Raw genomic sequence first — 19,501 nt, forward strand, 5'->3', positions numbered from 1 at the left:
CAGTGATCCCTGAACACCTCCCCGTCCAGCTGCTTGATCTGAGAGCGCTGAACACACACACATTATTATTATTATTCATATTACATCATAATCCGTTTTATTTATAAAGGCGCCTTTCAAGGCTCTCAAGGTCGCCCTACAAGGTGATGTTGATGGAAATGAGCAGACTGAATGACAGTACTGAGAGGAGGGTGAGACTGAGGAGATGTTGATGGAAATGGAGAAAGTGTCAGGTTTGGAGAGGGTGGATCTGGGGCCACTGAGGAGAACCTCGGTTTGATCGCTGCTAAGTTTGAGGAAGTTGTGGGAGAACCAGGATTTGATTTCCTGTAAGCAATCAGAGAGAGAGGTGGGAGGGAGGCTGGAGGACAAATAGAGCTGGGTGTCCTCCGCGTAACAATGAAAGTGAATGTTGAATAAAGATAGAGGAAGATATGGCCAAGAGGAAGTAGATGATGAAAAGAAGAGGCCCCAGGACAGAGCCCTGGGGAACACCGGTAGTGACTGGGAGTGGCTCTGAGTTGGATGAACTGACATTATACAGATACGAATGTATGTGTAGTACACATTATACAGAGGGTGATCACAGTATGAATACTACCATACAAGTATATGTGTAGTACACATTATACAGAGGGTGATCACAGTATGAATACTACCATACAAGTATATGTGTAGTACACATTATACAGAGGGTGATCACAGTATGAATACTACCATACGAGTATATGTGTAGTACACATTATACAGAGGGTGATCACAGTATGAATACTGCCATACGAGTATATGTGTAGTACACATTATACAGAGGGTGACCACAGTATGAATACTACCATACGAGTATATGTGTAGTACACATTATACAGAGGGTGACCACAGTATGAATACTACCATACAAGTATATGTGTAGTACACATTATACAGAGGGTGATCACAGTATGAATACTACCATACGAGTATATGTAGTACAGTAGAGACTTTAATAATGTCCGCTCAGTAGTTATAGCGCAGTACAAAGAGAGACAGATGCTTTCAGCAGATGGCATCACAAAGACACATTTATTATAAATCAATATGAATATACGGTGTTAACATGAATTCAGAGGGGATGCTACCATCTCTTAGAGATAACTCATACATCACAAGATAATCAAATATCTCCACTGCTAGGTAACAATTAAAATATGCTTATGGACTCCAGTTATTATACAGACTGTAATCACACAGCGTGAAGAATGACTCCAGTTATTATACAGACTGTAATCACACAGCGTGAAGAGAGACAGGACAGTATTATACAGACTGTAATCACACAGCGTGAAGAGAGACAGGACAGTATTATACAGACTGTAATCACACAGCGTGGAGAGAGACAGGACAGTATTATACAGACTGTAATCACACAGCGTGGAGAGAGACAGGACAGGAAGGAGGTCAGGAAGAAAGTGAATAAAGTGAGACTAAAGACGTCTGACAGAAAGATATTAGATCGGCATACAGAGATTCATTAACAGAGTCAAGGAGGACAAAACAGATACAACTTTATTCCATCCAATCCACTTCCTCTTCAGGCTGCATGTGAGAAGAGGAAGAAGAGGATGAAGAGGATGAAGAAGAGGAGGAAGAAGAGGAGGAAGAGGGAGAGGAAGAGATAAAAGTGGTTAGAGGCAGAAATAAGAGGCTCGTAAGATGGAGTCCTACAGTCATTAAGAAGCTGATAACAAACGCTGCGTACTGATAGTACTACAGGAGTCAGGTTACCTGGAAGAGGTCGAAGCCCTGAGCCTCCGTCAGGTCGTACGGCCGAATGATCCCGTCCTCCTGGATCAGACGAACAGGACGCAGCCTGGAGACCTCCTCTGTGGACTCTGCAGCTCTACACACACACAGAGTGATCTGAGATCAGTACAGTCATCAGAGTGATCTGAGATCAGTACAGTCATCGGAGTGATTTGAGATCAGTACAGTCATCAGAGTGATCTGAGATCAGTACAGTCATCAGAGTGATTTGAGATCAGTACAGTCATCAGAGTGATTTGAGATCAGTACAGTCATCGGAGTGATTTGAGATCAGTACAGTCATCGGAGTGATTTGAGATCAGTACAGTCATCGGAGTGATCTGAGATCAGTACAGTCATCAGAGTGATCTGAGATTAGTACAGTCATCAGAGTGATTTGAGATCAGTACAGTCATCAGAGTGATCTGAGATCAGTACAGTCATCGGAGTGATCTGAGATCAGTACAGTCATCGGAGTGATTTGAGATCAGTACAGTCATCGGAGTGATTTGAGATCAGTACAGTCATCGGAGTGATTTGAGATCAGTACAGTCATCAGAGTGATTTGAGATCAGTACAGTCATCAGAGTGATTTGAGATCAGTACAGTCATCAGAGTGATTTGAGATCAGTACAGTCATCAGAGTGATTTGAGATCAGTACAGTCATCAGAGTGATTTGAGATCAGTACAGTCATCAGAGTGATCTGAGATCAGTACAGTCATCGGAGTGATTTGAGATCAGTACAGTCATCGGAGTGATCCGAGATCAGTACAGTCATCGGAGTGATTTGAGATCAGTACAGTCATCGGAGTGATTTGAGATCAGTACCGTCATCAGAGTGATTTGAGATCAGTACAGTCATCAGAGTGATCTGAGATCAGTACAGTCATCAGAGTGATTTGAGATCAGTACAGTCATCAGAGTGATTTGAGATCAGTGCAGTCATCAGAGTGATTTCAGATCAGTGCAGTCATCAGAGTGATTTCAGATCAGTACAGTCATCAGAGTGATTTCAGATCAGTACAGTCATCAGAGTGATTTCAGATCAGTGGATCAGAGACCGGATCAGGGCTCAAAGTGCTGTCAGTGCTCACCTTTCATGACCTCTACAGAGACAGCATGAAACGCAACGTCAACAGGTTAACAGGAAGTGACACAGGTCACATGACAGGATGGAGGTCTCTGAGGCTGCTTGGAAATGTTTCAGGAACGCAAGCAGAGGCCACGACTGACTCACTAAAACACATTAATCCAGCTGTTTACACCTATATTATATACCCATGTACCTATGTACCCATATATACCCCTATATACACCTATGTACCCCTATATACCCACATATACACCTATGTACCCATATATACCCACATATACACCTATGTACCCATTTATACCCATATATACCCCTATATACCCATATATACCCATATATACCCATATATACCCACATATACCGGCAGTGGCTCAGTCAGTAGGGGCTTGGACTGGGAGCCGTAGGGTCGCTGGTTCAAGTCCCCGACCAGACCTAAATATGGAGTGTGGACTTCTACTTGGAGAGGTCCCAGTTCACCTCCTGCCCTGCCGTGGTGCCCTTGAGCAAGGCACCGGACACCCCCCTTCCCCCCCACTCCCATTGCTCCCCGGGCGCTGTACAATAGCTGCCCACTGCTCCTAGTACTAGACTCCTTGTACTAGGATGGGTTAAAAGCAGAGGCCAAATTTCACTGTGTGTGCTGTGTGCTCTGCATGTGTGACCATTAAAGAGGGTAATCCCTCCCTATTCTATTCTATTCTATATACACCTATGTACCCATATATACCCATATATACCCCTATATACACCTATGTACCCACATATACACCTATGTACCCATTTATACCCATATATACCCCTATATACCCATATATACCCACATACCCCTATATACCTATATATACCCACATACCCCTATATACCCCTATATACCCCTATATACCCACATATACCCCTATATACCCATATATACCCACATACCCCTATATACCCACATATACCCCTATATACCCATATATACCCACATACCCCTATATACCCATATATACCACTATATACCCACATATACCCACATATACCCCTATATACCACATACCACTATATACCCACATATACCCACATATACCCCTATATACCCACATATACCCACATATACCCCTATATACCCACATATACCCACATACCCCTATATACCCATATATACCCCTATATACCCACATACCACTATATACCCACATATACCCACATATACCCACATATACCCCTATATACCCATATATACCCACATACCCCTATATACCCATATATACCCCTATATACCCACATACCACTATATACCCACATATACCCACATATACCCCTATATACCCACATATACCCACATACCCCTATATACCCCTATATACCCATATATACCCACATACCCCTATATACCCATATATACCCACATACCCCTATATACCCATGTATACCCACATACCCCTATATACCCATATATACCCCTATATACCCCTATATACCCCTATATACCCACATACCACTATATACCCACATATACCCACATATACCCACATATACCCCTATATACCCACATATACCCACATACCCCTATATACCCCTATATACCCCTATATACCCACATACCCCTATATACCCATATATACCCCTATATACCCACATATACCCCTATATACCCCGACAGGACTGGTTCCCTAAAGCTCTAAAGAGAGTCCTCTGCTGACTCAGCCCAAGGCTGCAGCTCTTCACTCACTGAAGATAAAAGAAGCTTGACTCAAGTCTTCAGCTGAAGTATTATTAAATATAAAATGCTAAAAATCTTGATCCTTAAAGTCCTTTTCCGGACGATCTTAGATTGAGTTTAATTCCACCTCCTTCGCTCCATGACCACAGCATGCTGGAGTTGATCTGTCTGAGAAGATGCCGGATATAAAATGTAACTCTAACTGCTGGTAAACAGCTCTTTAAGGTGAGTTCACTTGAGATTTAGGGTCATGTGACCTCCTGGGGGGCGTGGCCTCACGATGCTGGGGGCGGGGCTACGAGCGGTGACAGCATGAATCAGGACTCGATGGACAGATGGAGATTTTATTTCAACACGATGCAGCACTTACCTCCGTCTGCTGCAGGAACAAAAACAACAACAACAACAACAACAACATGCACAAACACACGCCAAAGCTGCCCCCCCCACTATATCATATTATAGATTCATATCGTATATATAACACTACAGGCTGCTCCCCCCCTATATCATATAATAGATATATAAATATAGATATGAAACTCCAGGAGCAGCGGTGAAGGAGGTCAGCTTTAACGCGTGAAAGGACAAATACTCACACCAGAAGAAAAGAAAGAAAAGAAAGAACCAAACTCCGGGACACGACGACACGAGACAGAAAACAGAAACAGAACATTAGTGAGCAGAAGAAGAGCAGACAGGAAGTGTCTGCTGTAGACAGGAAGTACCTCTGGATGCCGTGGAAGGTGCTGCTGGCCATGTCCACGATGCCCCCGGTGGGCCGGGCCACCACGCCCACCAGACCCTTCCCGATGCCCTTAAAGAAGCCGGCCGCACCCTCCTTCCTGGCCCCTGCACACACATATAGATTATACACCTGCACAGTATATACCCCTATATATACACCTGCACAGTATATACCCCTATATATACACCTGTACAGTATATACCCCTATATATACACCTGTACAGTATATACCTCTATATATACACCTGTACAGTATATACCCCTATATATACACCTGCACAGTATATACCTCTATATATACACCTGTACAGTATATACCCCTATATATACACCTGCACAGTATATACCTCTATATATACACCTGTACAGTATATACCCCTATATATACACCTGTACAGTATATACCCCTATATATACACCTGCACAGTATATACCTCTATATATACACCTGTACAGTATATACCCCTATATATACACCTGCACAGTATATACCCCTATATATACACCTGTACAGTATATACCCCTATATATACACCTGTACAGTATATACCCCTATATATACACCTGTACAGTATATACCCCTATATATACACCTGCACAGTATATACCCCTATATATACACCTGTACAGTATATACCCCTATATATACACCTGTACAGTATATACCTCTATATATACACCTGTACAGTATATACCCCTATATATACACCTGCACAGTATATACCTCTATATATACACCTGTACAGTATATACCCCTATATATACACCTGTACAGTATATACCCCTATATATACACCTGCACAGTATATACCCCTATATATACACCTGTACAGTATATACCCCTATATATACACCTGTACAGTATATACCTCTATATATACACCTGTACAGTATATACCCCTATATATACACCTGCACAGTATATACCCCTATATATACACACCTGCACAGTATATACCCCTATATATACACCTGCACAGTATATACCTCTATATATACACCTGTACAGTATATACCCCTATATATACACCTGTACAGTATATACCCCTATATATACACCTGTACAGTATATACCCCTATATATACACCCTGCACAGTATATACCCCTATATATACACCTGTACAGTATATACCCCTATATATACACCTGTACAGTATATACCCCTATATATACACCTGTACAGTATATACCCCTATATATACACCTGCACAGTATATACCCCTATATATACACCTGTACAGTATATACCCCTATATATACACCTGTACAGTATATACCCCTATATATACACCTGCACAGTATATACCCCTATATATACACCTGCACAGTATATACCTCTATATATACACCTGCACAGTATATACCCCTATATATACACCTGTACAGTATATACCCCTATATATACACCTGTACAGTATATACCCCTATATATACACCTGCACAGTATATACCCCTATATATACACCTGTACAGTATATACCCCTATATATACACCTGCACAGTATATACCCCTATATATACACACCTGCACAGTATATACCCCTATATATACACCTGTACAGTATATACCCCTATATATACACCTGCACAGTATATACCCCTATATATATACACCTGCACAGTATATACCCCTATATATACACCTGTACAGTATATACCCCTATTTATACACCTGTACAGTATATACCCCTATTTATACACCTGTACAGTATATACCCCTATTTATACACCTGTACAGTATATACCCCTATATATACACCTGTACAGTGTATATACCCCTATTTATACCCCTATATATACACCTATAACTATATATACAGCTGTATATACCCTTATATATACACACTCATATGTCTACACAAACACCTGTATATACCCCTATATATTTACCAATATATATCCATACATACCTATATTTGTATATATCTAGGTATACTCACCTATATATACCCATATACTGTATCTATATTCAGCTATTCATGATGTATAACCAGGTTAACTCACCCTCCACAGGTTTGGTGACGATTCCTGTAACTCCCCCCAGGACGCCCTGCAGAGAGAGAGGCCATCAGATGTTGATTCATATATTATATATACTCCAGAGAGCTAGGACCCAGCGGTTTCCTCTCACGAAGGGTCCGAACCCTAGAGAGCTGGGACCCCAGCGGTTTCCTCTCACGAAGGGTCCGAACCCTAGAGAGCTAGGACCCAGCGGTTTCCTCTCACGAAGGGTCCGAACCCTAGAGAGCTGGGACCCAGCGGTTTCCTCTCACAAAGGGCCCGAGCTCCAGAGAGCTAGGACCCAGCGGTTTCCTCTCACGAAGGGTCCGAACACTAGAGAGCTAGGACCCAGCGGTTTCCTCTCACGAAGGGTCCGAACACTAGAGAGCTAGGACCCAGCGGTTTCCTCTCACGAAGGGTCCGAACACTAGAGAGCTAGGACCCAGCGGTTTCCTCTCACGAAGGGTCCGAACACTAGAGAGCTAGGACCCAGCGGTTTCCTCTCACGAAGGGTCCGATCGCTAGAGAGCTAGGACCCAGCGGTTTCCTCTCACGAAGGGTCCGATCGCTAGAGAGCTAGGACCCAGCGGTTTCCTCTCACAAAGGGCCAGAGCTCCAGAGAGCTAGGACCCAGCGGTTTCCTCTCACAAAGGGTCCGATCGCTAGAGAGCTAGGACCCAGCGGTTTCCTCTCACAAAGGGCCAGAGCTCCAGAGAGCTAGGACCCAGCGGATTTCTCTCACGAAGGGTCCGAACACTAGAGAGCTAGGACCCAGCGGTTTCCTCTCACGAAGGGTCCGATCGCTAGAGAGCTAGGACCCAGCGGTTTCCTCTCACGAAGGGTCCGAACGCTAGAGAGCTAGGACCCAGCGGTTTCCTCTCACGAAGGGCCCGAGCTCCAGAGAGCTAGGACCCAGCGGTTTCCTCTCACGAAGGGTCCGAACACTAGAGAGCTAGGACCCAGCGGTTTCCTCTCACGAAGGGTCCGAACACTAGAGAGCTAGGACCCAGCGGTTTCCTCTCACAAAGGGCCAGAGCTCCAGAGAGCTAGGACCCAGCGGTTTCCTCTCACGAAGGGTCCGAACACTAGAGAGCTAGGACCCAGCGGTTTCCTCTCACGAAGGGTCCGATCGCTAGAGAGCTAGGACCCAGCGGTTTCCTCTCACGAAGGGTCTGAGCTCCAGAGAGCTAGGACCCAGCGGTTTCCTCTCACGAAGGGTCCGAGCTCCAGAGAGCTAGAACCCAGCGGTTTCCTCTCACGAAGGGTCCGATCGCTAGAGAGCTAGGACCCAGCGGTTTCCTCTCACGAAGGGTCCGATCGCTAGAGAGCTAGGACCCAGCGGTTTCCTCTCACGAAGGGTCCGATCGCTAGAGAGCTAGGACCCAGCGGTTTCCTCTCACGAAGGGTCCGAGCTCCAGAGAGCTAGGACCCAGCGCTTTCCTCTCACGAAGGGTCCGATCGCTAGAGAGCTAGGACCCAGCGGTTTCCTCTCACGAAGGGTCCGAACACTAGAGAGCTAGGACCCAGCGGTTTCCTCTCACGAAGGGTCCGAGCTCCAGAGAGCTAGGACCCAGCGGTTTCCTCTCACGAAGGGTCCGAGCTCCAGAGAGCTAGGACCCAGCGCTTTCCTCTCACGAAGGGTCCGATCGCTAGAGAGCTAGGACCCAGCGGTTTCCTCTCACGAAGGGTCCGAACACTAGAGAGCTAGGACCCAGCGGTTTCCTCTCACGAAGGGTCCGATCCAGCCGCGGCGCCAGGATTTCAATTGTGGGTGGGCCAATGTAATTTCGGCTGGGCCTGTTCTAATAGATGTTTCTCGTTAACAAAAATGTAATAAAAATAAATGCCTGCATATCATTGTAGGCAACTGTGTAATGCATATTTCCTATAGTAAAGACACTTTTTCAAAACCCTTCTCTTTTAAACATTTTCACTTATGAGAAGCTTAAATATTATTTAAATGATTAAGCGGCACGCCGCAATGAGTGAAAATAAATGTTATACTGCATGTTATTTAGTTTTGGTTCACAATACATTGATACGTTTAGAAACAAAGAGCATACAACGGCAGAATATGGAATAATGAGCGAGCACCTGATGTGTGTCTGTGTGGTTAGACCGCAGCCTGCTGTCCTTTAGCGGATCTAGCGAAGTGAGCGGCCGTGCGTAAAGGCACTGGTTCTCTGACGCGGCACTTTTCAGAGGCTGCAGATTTATCATTAGGCTACTTCCTTCTGATACTGCAGAGCTTTCATGAGCTGAAGTATACGTTTCATACTAAAGCAGCTGGGCAGCAGATACTGTTGCTTCACACTCATAAGCTTTGCTGATTTGGGCTGGAGAATGCCTGCCGCGTCTGGGTGCGCTCTGGTAGTTGCAAATGGCACCACATTTTAGCTCTACGTTTCTTAATCATTTTCCTAGATATTTAGTCTCAATATGAAATGAGGAATCTCTTGCTTTGCACACGTGACAATTATGTCCGGTAACACTTTACGTGTTCCCGATTTTTCTCAATGATCTCTCCCTGTCGGCCCTCTGGGTGGAGGATGGTTCCATGGTCAGACTTCTCGCACTGTCTGTAGTTTGTATTTCTCTCCATAGCTATTGCATGAGCTGCGCTGCATTCGTGTTTACTGAGAGCATAGTGGATATGTTTCCAGTCCCTGTAACCATCTTCTCCGCCGGCCCCGCCTCTCACTAAAATGCCGGCATATTTTACAAAACACACTGTCCTTGCTAATGCTATACTCCAATAATGTGTTCTTGTCATACCAGTGGGCAGCGGAGCTCCTTTTCTTTTGTCCGAAAAGTGTCTGAGGGTACTTTATGAGCTTTGGCTGTGTAGCCGCCGGGTCATCTATGGCTGAGAGGTCCGGCACTGGGATGCTATTTTCTGTTGACCTGCAACGGGTGCTACGTCCCGCAGAGGGACTGAGCTCAGCGGGGCACAACATTAAACACACTCTCGTCTCTCTAAGGCGGCACCTGCTGTGAGGATGACTCTTCTTACTCTTTCAAATGAAAATCTGAACATCGATTGTTGTGACATCGTTAGTGAGTGCGGTATATTTTTTGTGTCTGTGTCCAGTCCACTGTCCTCCATCTGCGCGCGCCCGCGAGACGTTCTACGATGTGTTTGCTCCAGCGCTTCCACTATGAGTTCGGTCCAAATTCACATTTTACGTTGCCCGATTACATTAATTCATGTTGCTTTTAATTTTCTAAGTTTTTTTTAAAGGGAAACACATGTTTGCTCTTATTTTATTATGTAATCGTTAGTTTTGATAATCAAAAATAAAAATGTTGGAAACTATATTTTCGCCCAGTCATTTTTGATCAATGAATGGGTGGGCCCAGTGACAGAGTGGGTGGGCCTAGGCCCAGTAGGCCCACCCATAACGCCGCGGCTGGTCCGATCGCTAGAGAGCTAGGACCCAGCGGTTTCCTCTCACAAAGGGCCCGAGCTCTAGAGAGCTAGGACCCAGTGGTTTCCTCTCACAAAGGGCCCGAGCTCCAGAGAGCTAGGACCCAGCGGTTTCCTCTCACAAAGGGCCCGAGCTCTAGAGAGCTAGGACCCAGTGGTTTCCTCTCACAAAGGGCCCGAGCTCCAGAGAGCTAGGACCCAGTGGTTTCCTCTCACAAAGGGCCCGAGCTCCAGAGAGCTAGGACCCAGTGGTTTCCTCTCACAAAGGGCCCGAGCTCCAGAGAGCTAGGACCCAGTGGTTTCCTCTCACGAAGGGCCAGAGCTCCAGAGAGCTAGGACCCAGTGGTTTCCTCTCACAAAGGGCCCGAGCTCCAGAGAGCTAGGACCCAGCGGTTTCCTCTCACGAAGGGCCTGAGCTCCAGAGAGCTAGGACCCAGTGGTTTCCTCTTATGAAGGGCCCGAGCTCCAGAGAGCTAGGACCCAGTGGTTTCCTCTCACAAAGGGCCCGAGCTCCAGAGAGCTAGGACCCAGTGGTTTCCTCTTATGAAGGGCCCGAGCTCCAGAGAGCTAGGACCCAGCGGTTTCCTCTCACAAAGGGCCCGAGCTCCAGAGAGCTAGGACCCAGCGGTTTCCTCTCACAAAGGGCCCGAGCTCCAGAGAACTAGGACCCAGCGGTTTCCTCTCACGAAGGGCCCGAGCTCCAGAGAGCTAGGACCCAGCGGTTTCCTCTCACGAAGGGCCCGAGCTCCAGAGAGCTAGGACCCAGCGGTTTCCTCTCACGAAGGGCCCGAGCTCCAGAGAGCTAGGACCCAGCGGTTTCCTCTCACGAAGGGCCCGAGCTCCAGAGAGCTAGGACCCAGCGGTTTCCTCACTAATGTGTGGTAGTCACATATAGTCTGCTCGCTTGAGGGGACGCTGGTGTGTTCTTCGCCGCTCTTCATGCCGACGCTTACTTCTCGTGTCTACCACTCCCTGCCATCAATCTATTTAATTCCCATACACAGCGGAAAGATTGTTCTCCTCTGGTTTTGTGTTTCTGCCATCTCCGTTGCTCAGCGCCGCGCCTCTCCCACTCCAACCTCTCCTCCTTCTCCCCTGTGGATGCTCTTCAAGTGGCCAAACTGGTCAGCTCGGCCAAGACCTCCACCTGCTCCCTGGACCCCATGCCCACAGCCCTGGTCAAGGACTGCCTACCCACCCTCTGTCCCTACATGGTGGTCATCATCAACGCTTCTCTGGCTCCTGGTATAGTCCCCAACAGCTTCAAAATGGCCTCAGTCACCCCCATACTCAAAAAACCTGGCCTGGACCCCGACGACCTCCAGAACCACCGGCCGATCTCCAACCTTCCCTTTCTAAGCAAAACTCTTGAAAGAGTGGTCGCCGGCCAACTCAATCTGTACATGTCCAACCATGAGCTCTATGAGCCCTTCCAATCCGGCTTCAGACAGCAACACAGCACTGAGACCGCCCTCATCAAGATCACCAACGATCTCCTCATTGCTGCTGACTCTGGCCGCCTCAGCATCCTCATCCTCCTGGACCTCTCTGCAGCGTTTGACACCATCTCTCACAACATCCTCCTCACCCGCCTCTCAGACCTCCTAGGTGTCACTGGCACAGCGCTGTCCTGGTTCACATCCTACCTCCATAACAGGAAACAGTTTGTCTCCATCAGTGGCTCAAACTCACCCCCGGCCCCAGTCCACCACGGTGTACCCCAGGGCTCTGTGCTTGGCCCCCTCCTGTTCACCATTTACATGCTCCCCCTCGGCCAGATCATCCGACATCATGGACTCAATTTCCACTGTTACGCTGATGATACCCAACTGTATCTCAGCACCACTCCATCCTCCCAGCTCCCCCCTCAGTCCCTCATCAACTGCCTGCATGACATCAAAACCTGGATGTCTTCTAACTACCTTAAGCTGAACAGCAATAAAACAGAGCTCATGGTTGTGGCACCCAAGGCCCTGCTCCAGAAGGTTGGTGACTTCATCCTCGAGGTCGACGGCTGCTCCATCTCCCCGTCTCCTGAAGCCCGCAACCTGGGTGTCATCCTTGACTCCACCCTTTCCTTCCATTCCCACGTCAAATCTGTGACCAAATCGGCCGTTTTCCACCTGAGGAACATTGCCAGACTCCGACCGTCACTCTCGGAGTCGGTTGCCGAAACCCTCGTGCATGCATTTGTCACCACCCGCTTGGACTACTGCCATGGTGTCCTGTTCGGGGTTCCCAAAAAAACCCCGGACAGGCTCCAGTATGTCCAAAACTGTGCTGCTAGGGTACTCACACACACAAAGCCGTGGCAGCACATCACTCCCACCCTCATCCACCTCCACTGGTTGCCGGTCAAGTCCCGTATATCCTACAAAGTCCTCCTCCTTACCTACAAGTCCCTCCATGCCCCCCAGTACCTATCGGACCTCCTTCACCCACATGCCCCACCCCGGAACCTGCGGTCCTCAGACTCTGGCCTGCTCACCACCCCCCGCACCAAACTGCGAACCTTCGGGGACAGAGCCTTCAGTGTGGCAGCCCCCACCCTCTGGAACGCTCTCCCTGCGGAGATTCGCAACATCCCCACACTCGACGCCTTCAAAAGGGCCCTCAAGTCCCATCTGTTTGCCAAGGCTTTCGGGCCCTAATCGATCTGTTGTTTTGTCTGTCTGACTTTTGTTTTGTTATGTTTTTCCTATACTAGTTGTAAAGCGACCTTGGGTCCCTTGAAAGGCGCTATATAAAATCAAGCTATTATTATTATTATTACATATAGTTTCTCCGATATGCAATAAACGTTGCACTCATTGGTTTTTTATTAGCGTCGCCCCTAAGGAAGTCAGCCATTTAAAGAAATTGCGTTTTTAGCGATCTTTAACAAACTCCTAGGGATCATAAAAAAATCAAATTCAGGATAAGTTAAGCGCATATCTAATACGATGCTAAATTACCAAGGAATAGTCGATAGCTCAAACTGGGAGAACGGACAATTTTTTACGATTTATGTTACAAACTACTTGCATATAGTTTGTCCAATATTCACAAAACGTGGTATACAAATTGCTCTTAAGATTGCAAACATATTTAAAATCAGCTCCCCACACGGCAGTCGGCCATTTTGGAAAAAGTTTTAGCAAACTTTCCAAAACTCCTCCAGGAGGACAGATCTTAAAAATGTCCATTCTCGACAGAATACCCACATATCATATGTGATGTTAATTTGCGAGGGAATAGTAAATAGCTCGAAAGATGAGGTCGTAGGTCACGGGAGAACACACAGATTTATATGTGTCAACCAAACATCGTCTGACGAGATTCCGGACCTGAGGCGATCCAGGCATCGATGGGTCTGTTCAACACTGCGTGCATTTTTAAATGTTTGTTATCTTATTATTTGAGGTACTACGGTAGTCCTGACCTTCAGCAGTCCTTTCCCTCCTTTGGCCAGACTCTCTCCGAAGTCTCGGGGCTGGCGGTTCATCTCCTCGCGGCGCTTCTGTTGGAACTCTTTATCCATGGTGATGGCGGCCAGACCTTTCCCCACCGAGCCTGTGATCCTGGAGACGACCCCTGCAGCGCCCCCTGCATGACAAAACACACTATTACATTACCCAGCATGCAACACTGGAGATGACCCCTGCAGCGCCCCCTGCAGGACGAGCAGAAAACACACTATTACATTTGTATTTCCACATGTATATTTTTTACTTTTATAATGCTATTTTATTTCTATTTGAGTTGTTAACATTTTAGATTGTTTATTTCTACTCTTTTAAATACAAAGCTGGATACCATCCCTGCAGCGCCCCCTGCAGGACCCAGCAGAACACTCCATTTCCAAACAACATTACCCAGCATGCACCTCCTCAGAACCACTTTACCCAGCATGCACCTCTGGAAAGACACTGTGTAGAAGAATAACTCACCGACGGTGTTTCCCAGCAGGGTGCGGACCCCGATGGCGAAGCCCTCAGCGAACTCCTCCGGGCCCTGGACGGCTCCCTGAGGGACGCCACAGCAAACATGTGATCCTGGCACATCTGAGGACTAGTTTCCCGGTTTAAAATGATTTTAAAAGTGTGTGTTACCTGGAAAGGCTCATAGAAAAAGGCCTCCACGCCCTCGGACAGACCTCGGATCAGTCCGAACGGGTTCCCCAGGACGTCCAGACCCAAAACCAGAACATACATCTGCTTCAGGAACTGCAGCCATAAACACACACACATATCATATTATATCTGTAGACATATATAAAATAATCCTAAAACTGCAGTTTGATCTTGCTTTTATAAGAAAACGTTAGATCTGATGTACCTGCTCGCTGTAATGTCGGACCACCGCCCACATCAGCTTCTCTCTGCGATAAAACTGGTACTTCACCTCGAAGAAGGCCAGCCTGAAGAGAGGAGCAGGAACATCACACAAAGGAAACAGGAGGCAGGGAAAAGGAAGCAGGGAACAAGAAGCAGGGAACAGGGAACAGGAAACAGGGAACAGGAAGCAGGGAACAGGAAGCAGGGAACAGGAAGCAGGGAACAGGAAGCAGGGAACAGGAAGCAGGGAACAGGAAGCAGGGAACAGGAAACAGGGAACAGGAAGCAGGGAACAGGAAACAGGGAACAGGAAGCAGGGAACAGGAAGCAGGGAACAGGAAGCAGGGAACAGGAAGCAGGGAACAGGAAACAGGGAACAGGAAGCAGGGAACAGGAAGCAGGGAACAGAAAGAAAAGAACAGGAAGCAGGACTCTCTCACTTGAAGACGATGTCGTCCACGTCAGTCAGCGTGGCTCCGATGCTCTGCAGCAGCAGGTTCAGACTTTGCATCGCCTCGGGAGACTCCTCTGAGCCGGAGGAGCCCATAGACAGACTCAGGTGCAGCTGCAACATGTAACATATACACTTATTATATATCATCTCCAGAGACTCCTCTGAGCCGGAGGAGCCCAGATACAGACTCAGGTGCAGCTGCAACATGTAACATATAGTTATTATATATCATCTCCAGAGACTCCTCTGAGCCGGAGGAGTCCAGAGACAGACTCAGGTGCAGCTGCAACATGTAACATATACACTTATTATATATCATCTCCAGAGACTCCTTTGAGCCGGAGGAGTCCAGATACAGACTCAGGTGCAGCTGCAACATGTAACATATAGTTATTATATATCATCTCCAGAGACTCCTCTGAGCCGGAGGAGCCCATAGACACTCAGGTGCAACTGCAACATGTAACATATACACTTATTATATATCATCTCCAGAGACTCCTCTGAGCCGGAGGAGTCCAGAGACAGACTCAGGTGCAGCTGCAACATGTAACATATACACTTATTATATATCATCTCCAGAGACTCCTCTGAGCCGGAGGAGTCCAGAGACAGACTCAGGTGCAGCTGCAACATGTAACATATACACTTATTATATATCATCTCCAGAGACTCCTCTGAGCCGGAGGAGCCCATAGACAGACTCAGGTGCAGCTGCAACATGTAACATATAGTTATTATATATCATCTCCAGAGACTCCTCTGAGCCGGAGGAGCCCAGAGACAGACTCAGGTGCAGCTGCAACATGTAACATATACACTTATTATATAACTAATGTAAGTAGTATATAACATATGTATTATGTATCAAATATATTATGTGTGGACCTTGATGGGGGAGATGTGGAAGTGTTGGAAGAAGCTGAGAGTGGACTGGTCGGAGAGAGAAGTCTCCATCAGCTCCGTCTGAAGCTTCTTCAGGTCTTTATCCAGCAGCCCGGCCTGAAACAGGGATATACTGTTTGAATTCTGTACATTTATATATACTTCTATTACTTCTATTTCTACGTCTCTACCTTCTGCCGCTCGGCATGAAGCTCAGCAGCGGGGGTGAACAGAGCCACGATGGCCGACAGGAAACCCTGATCGATCTTCACTGCCATTTCCTGAACCAGAGCCATGAAGTACCTGAAGGGTAGAGAGTGACACACCTGGTTTACCCTCACTTTGAACTGGTTTGAACTGGTTTACCCTCACTTTGAACTGGTTTACCCTCACTTTGAACCGGTTTGAACTGGTTTACCCTCACTTTGAACTGGTTTACCCTCACTTTGAACTGGTTTACCCTCACTTTGAACCGGTTTGAACTGGGTTACCCTCACTTTGAACTGGTTTACCCTCACTTTGAACTGGTTTACCCTCACTTTGAACTGGTTTACCCTCACTTTGAACCGGTTTACCCTCACTTTGAACCGGTTTACCCTCACTTTGAACTGGTTTGAACTGGTTTACCCTCACTTTGAACTGGTTTACCCTCACTTTGAACCGGTTTGAACTGGGTTACCCTCACTTTGAACTGGTTTACCCTCACTTTGAACTGGTTTACCCTCACTTTGAACTGGTTTACCCTCACTTTGAACCGGTTTACCCTCACTTTGAACCGGTTTACCCTCACTTTGAACCTTTGAACTGGTTTACCCTCACTTTGAACCGGTTTACCCTCACTTTGAACCGGTTTACCCTCACTTTGAAACCTTTGAACTGGTTTACCCTCACTTTGAACCGGTTTTACCCTCACTTTTGAACGGTTTACCCTCACTTTGAAACCGGTTTACCGCAACTTTGAACTGGTTTACCCTCACTTTGAACCGGTTTTACCCTCACTTTGAACCGGTTTACCCTCACTTTAAACCGGTTTACCCTCACTTTGAACCTTTGAACTGGTTTACCCTCACTTTGAACCGGTTTACCCTCACTTTGAACCGGTTTACCCTCACTTTGAACCGGTTTACCCTCACTTTGAACCGGTTTACCCTCACTTTGAACCGGTTTACCCTCACTTTGAAGTGGTTTACCCTCACTTTCCACTGGTGGTCACTCACTTGATCTGCATGACGTTGCTGTGCCGGTTGAACCTCGTGATTACGGACACTTCGATGAAGGGCTTCGGCTCTGTGGAGGCAGGGCTTCGAGTTAAAATCACAAACTGAATCACGAATAAAAAAATTAAAAAAATGTTAACAAAGAGGATCCACCTGAGTCCAGAGCGATGGATTTGGGCGGAGGAACGGGATGGAAGACGATCGGGAAGATGGCGCCGGGCAGCTGGTTGTCCACCTGCAGACAGAGAGTGTCAGACAGGTGAGTGAGTGAGTGAGTGAGTGAGTGAGTGAGTGAGTGAGTGTGTGTGTGTGTGTGTGTGTACCTGCAGCCAGTGCAGTTGGGCCCTCAGACAGCGCTGGTGCTGCGACTGCTTGAACTCGACCTGGATCCCAGACAGGAAGTTCCTCCTCACCTGGCAGGAAATGGGCTTCCTCATCATCATGGTGGCTCTGCCCAGGTCCACCTGTAACATCATGACATCCCACACAGTCAGCGGACAGATCACATGATCAGCTGCTAGTGGTGTGTGTGACCTCTGACCTCCAGGTGAGTCTCCAGAGTGACCCAGCCGCTGCGCTGCTTCTGAAACGCCTCCTCCAGCAGGTTGATGTTCTTCTGGCTGAAGGGCTTCCAGCGGCTCTTTGGCTTCATCTCCCACACCACACCTGAGCTGCTCACACACACACACACACACACACACACACACACACACACACACACACACACACACACACACACACACACACACACACACACACACACACACACACACACACACACACACACACACACACACACACACACACACACACACACACACACACACACACACACACACAGTGATATAAGTCAGTGGCTCTCTGGGAACTGAGGGTTTCTCATAGTTTAGTTAGTTCATTGGTTTAGACCATGTACATACATCTCAAACTATACGAGATGCTTTGTACCATACAATTCAATAACAACATTAACATGTGATCAACATATTTCATACATTCGCGATAAATATTCACACAATCCACATTTAAAGGTTAAATCTGGATCCTGAACCGTCCAGCTGAACGCACACTGCTACTGCTATAATCATTATGATGAGGAAGATGAAGATACCTGGTGATGCCGATGTAAGCGACCTCCTGCCTCCCTCTGTTGTTGACCAATGAGAGTCCGAGGTTCTGCAGAGAAACCTTCACTTCCTGTTCGAACTGCTCCAGCTCCTCCGCCTGCCGAGCCTTCGTCACGACGGCAACATCTTCGGTGAAAAGGAGAACCCGCTGCCGTCCGTCGAGGAACGAAACCCAATGGACCTGAGACCGGCTGTCGTAGGAGAACTGGCCCACATCGTCCTGAACACAGCAGAACCACAGAGACTAGAACCAGAGACTAGAACCAGAGACCAGAACCAGAGAGACCCAGAACAGAGGAACACATGGTAGTGGGTGTAGCGGCCAAAATCATATAGAAATAAAACTGATGTTTAACTTAAAATAACGCTGCCGCTGAGGCACCAGTTAGTGAATCTGACGCAGGGCAGCAATCCAGGTCCAGACAAGAGTCTCCGTTTCGTTCCAGTAACAAGGTACATTCAACATGTTTCCTATATTTCGTTCCTTAAGCCTTTCCTATGGCTTTCCTTTCTTCTGGCTTAAAATACCCTGTGTAAGATTCGCTAACTGGTGCCTCAGCGGCAGTGCTATTTCAGTTGTCATGGTCCAACTTACTCTGTATTCCCTGTACAGCACTTGAGGTTGTTTTAAATGTGCTATATAAATAAATAAAGATTGAGATTGAGGACACTTGGGTGGGCTTGCTTGCAAACTCTAAAGGTGAGCCGTCGTTTACAGTCTCTACTAATGTGGCCTGTGGAGATGATGG

At 47.0% G+C, this 19,501-nt stretch overlaps 1 protein-coding gene across 1 annotated transcript in view; it reads right to left on the bottom strand.

Annotated features, from left to right (window-relative positions):
- LOC117470118 (vacuolar protein sorting-associated protein 13C-like) overlaps positions 1-19,501 on the bottom strand; it is a gene marked incomplete at its 5' end in the record, with an annotated part of 75,706 nt that overhangs the window by 3,785 nt on the left and 52,420 nt on the right. The window contains 16 exon segments of the mRNA XM_034114669.1: positions 1-47; positions 1,762-1,876; positions 5,305-5,428; positions 7,330-7,375; positions 14,175-14,338; positions 14,683-14,758; positions 14,845-14,958; positions 15,071-15,152; positions 15,510-15,634; positions 16,412-16,525; positions 16,600-16,711; positions 17,626-17,695; positions 17,779-17,860; positions 17,949-18,089; positions 18,167-18,296; positions 18,737-18,972. The exon segment at positions 1-47 is cut by the window's left edge and continues 45 nt beyond it. Coding sequence (XP_033970560.1) covers positions 1-47; positions 1,762-1,876; positions 5,305-5,428; positions 7,330-7,375; positions 14,175-14,338; positions 14,683-14,758; positions 14,845-14,958; positions 15,071-15,152; positions 15,510-15,634; positions 16,412-16,525; positions 16,600-16,711; positions 17,626-17,695; positions 17,779-17,860; positions 17,949-18,089; positions 18,167-18,296; positions 18,737-18,972 — 1,778 coding nt within the window.

This window comes from Trematomus bernacchii, unplaced genomic scaffold (genome assembly GCF_902827165.1).
Source record: "Trematomus bernacchii unplaced genomic scaffold, fTreBer1.1, whole genome shotgun sequence".
NCBI classification, from domain to species: Eukaryota; Metazoa; Chordata; class Actinopteri; order Perciformes; family Nototheniidae; genus Trematomus; species Trematomus bernacchii.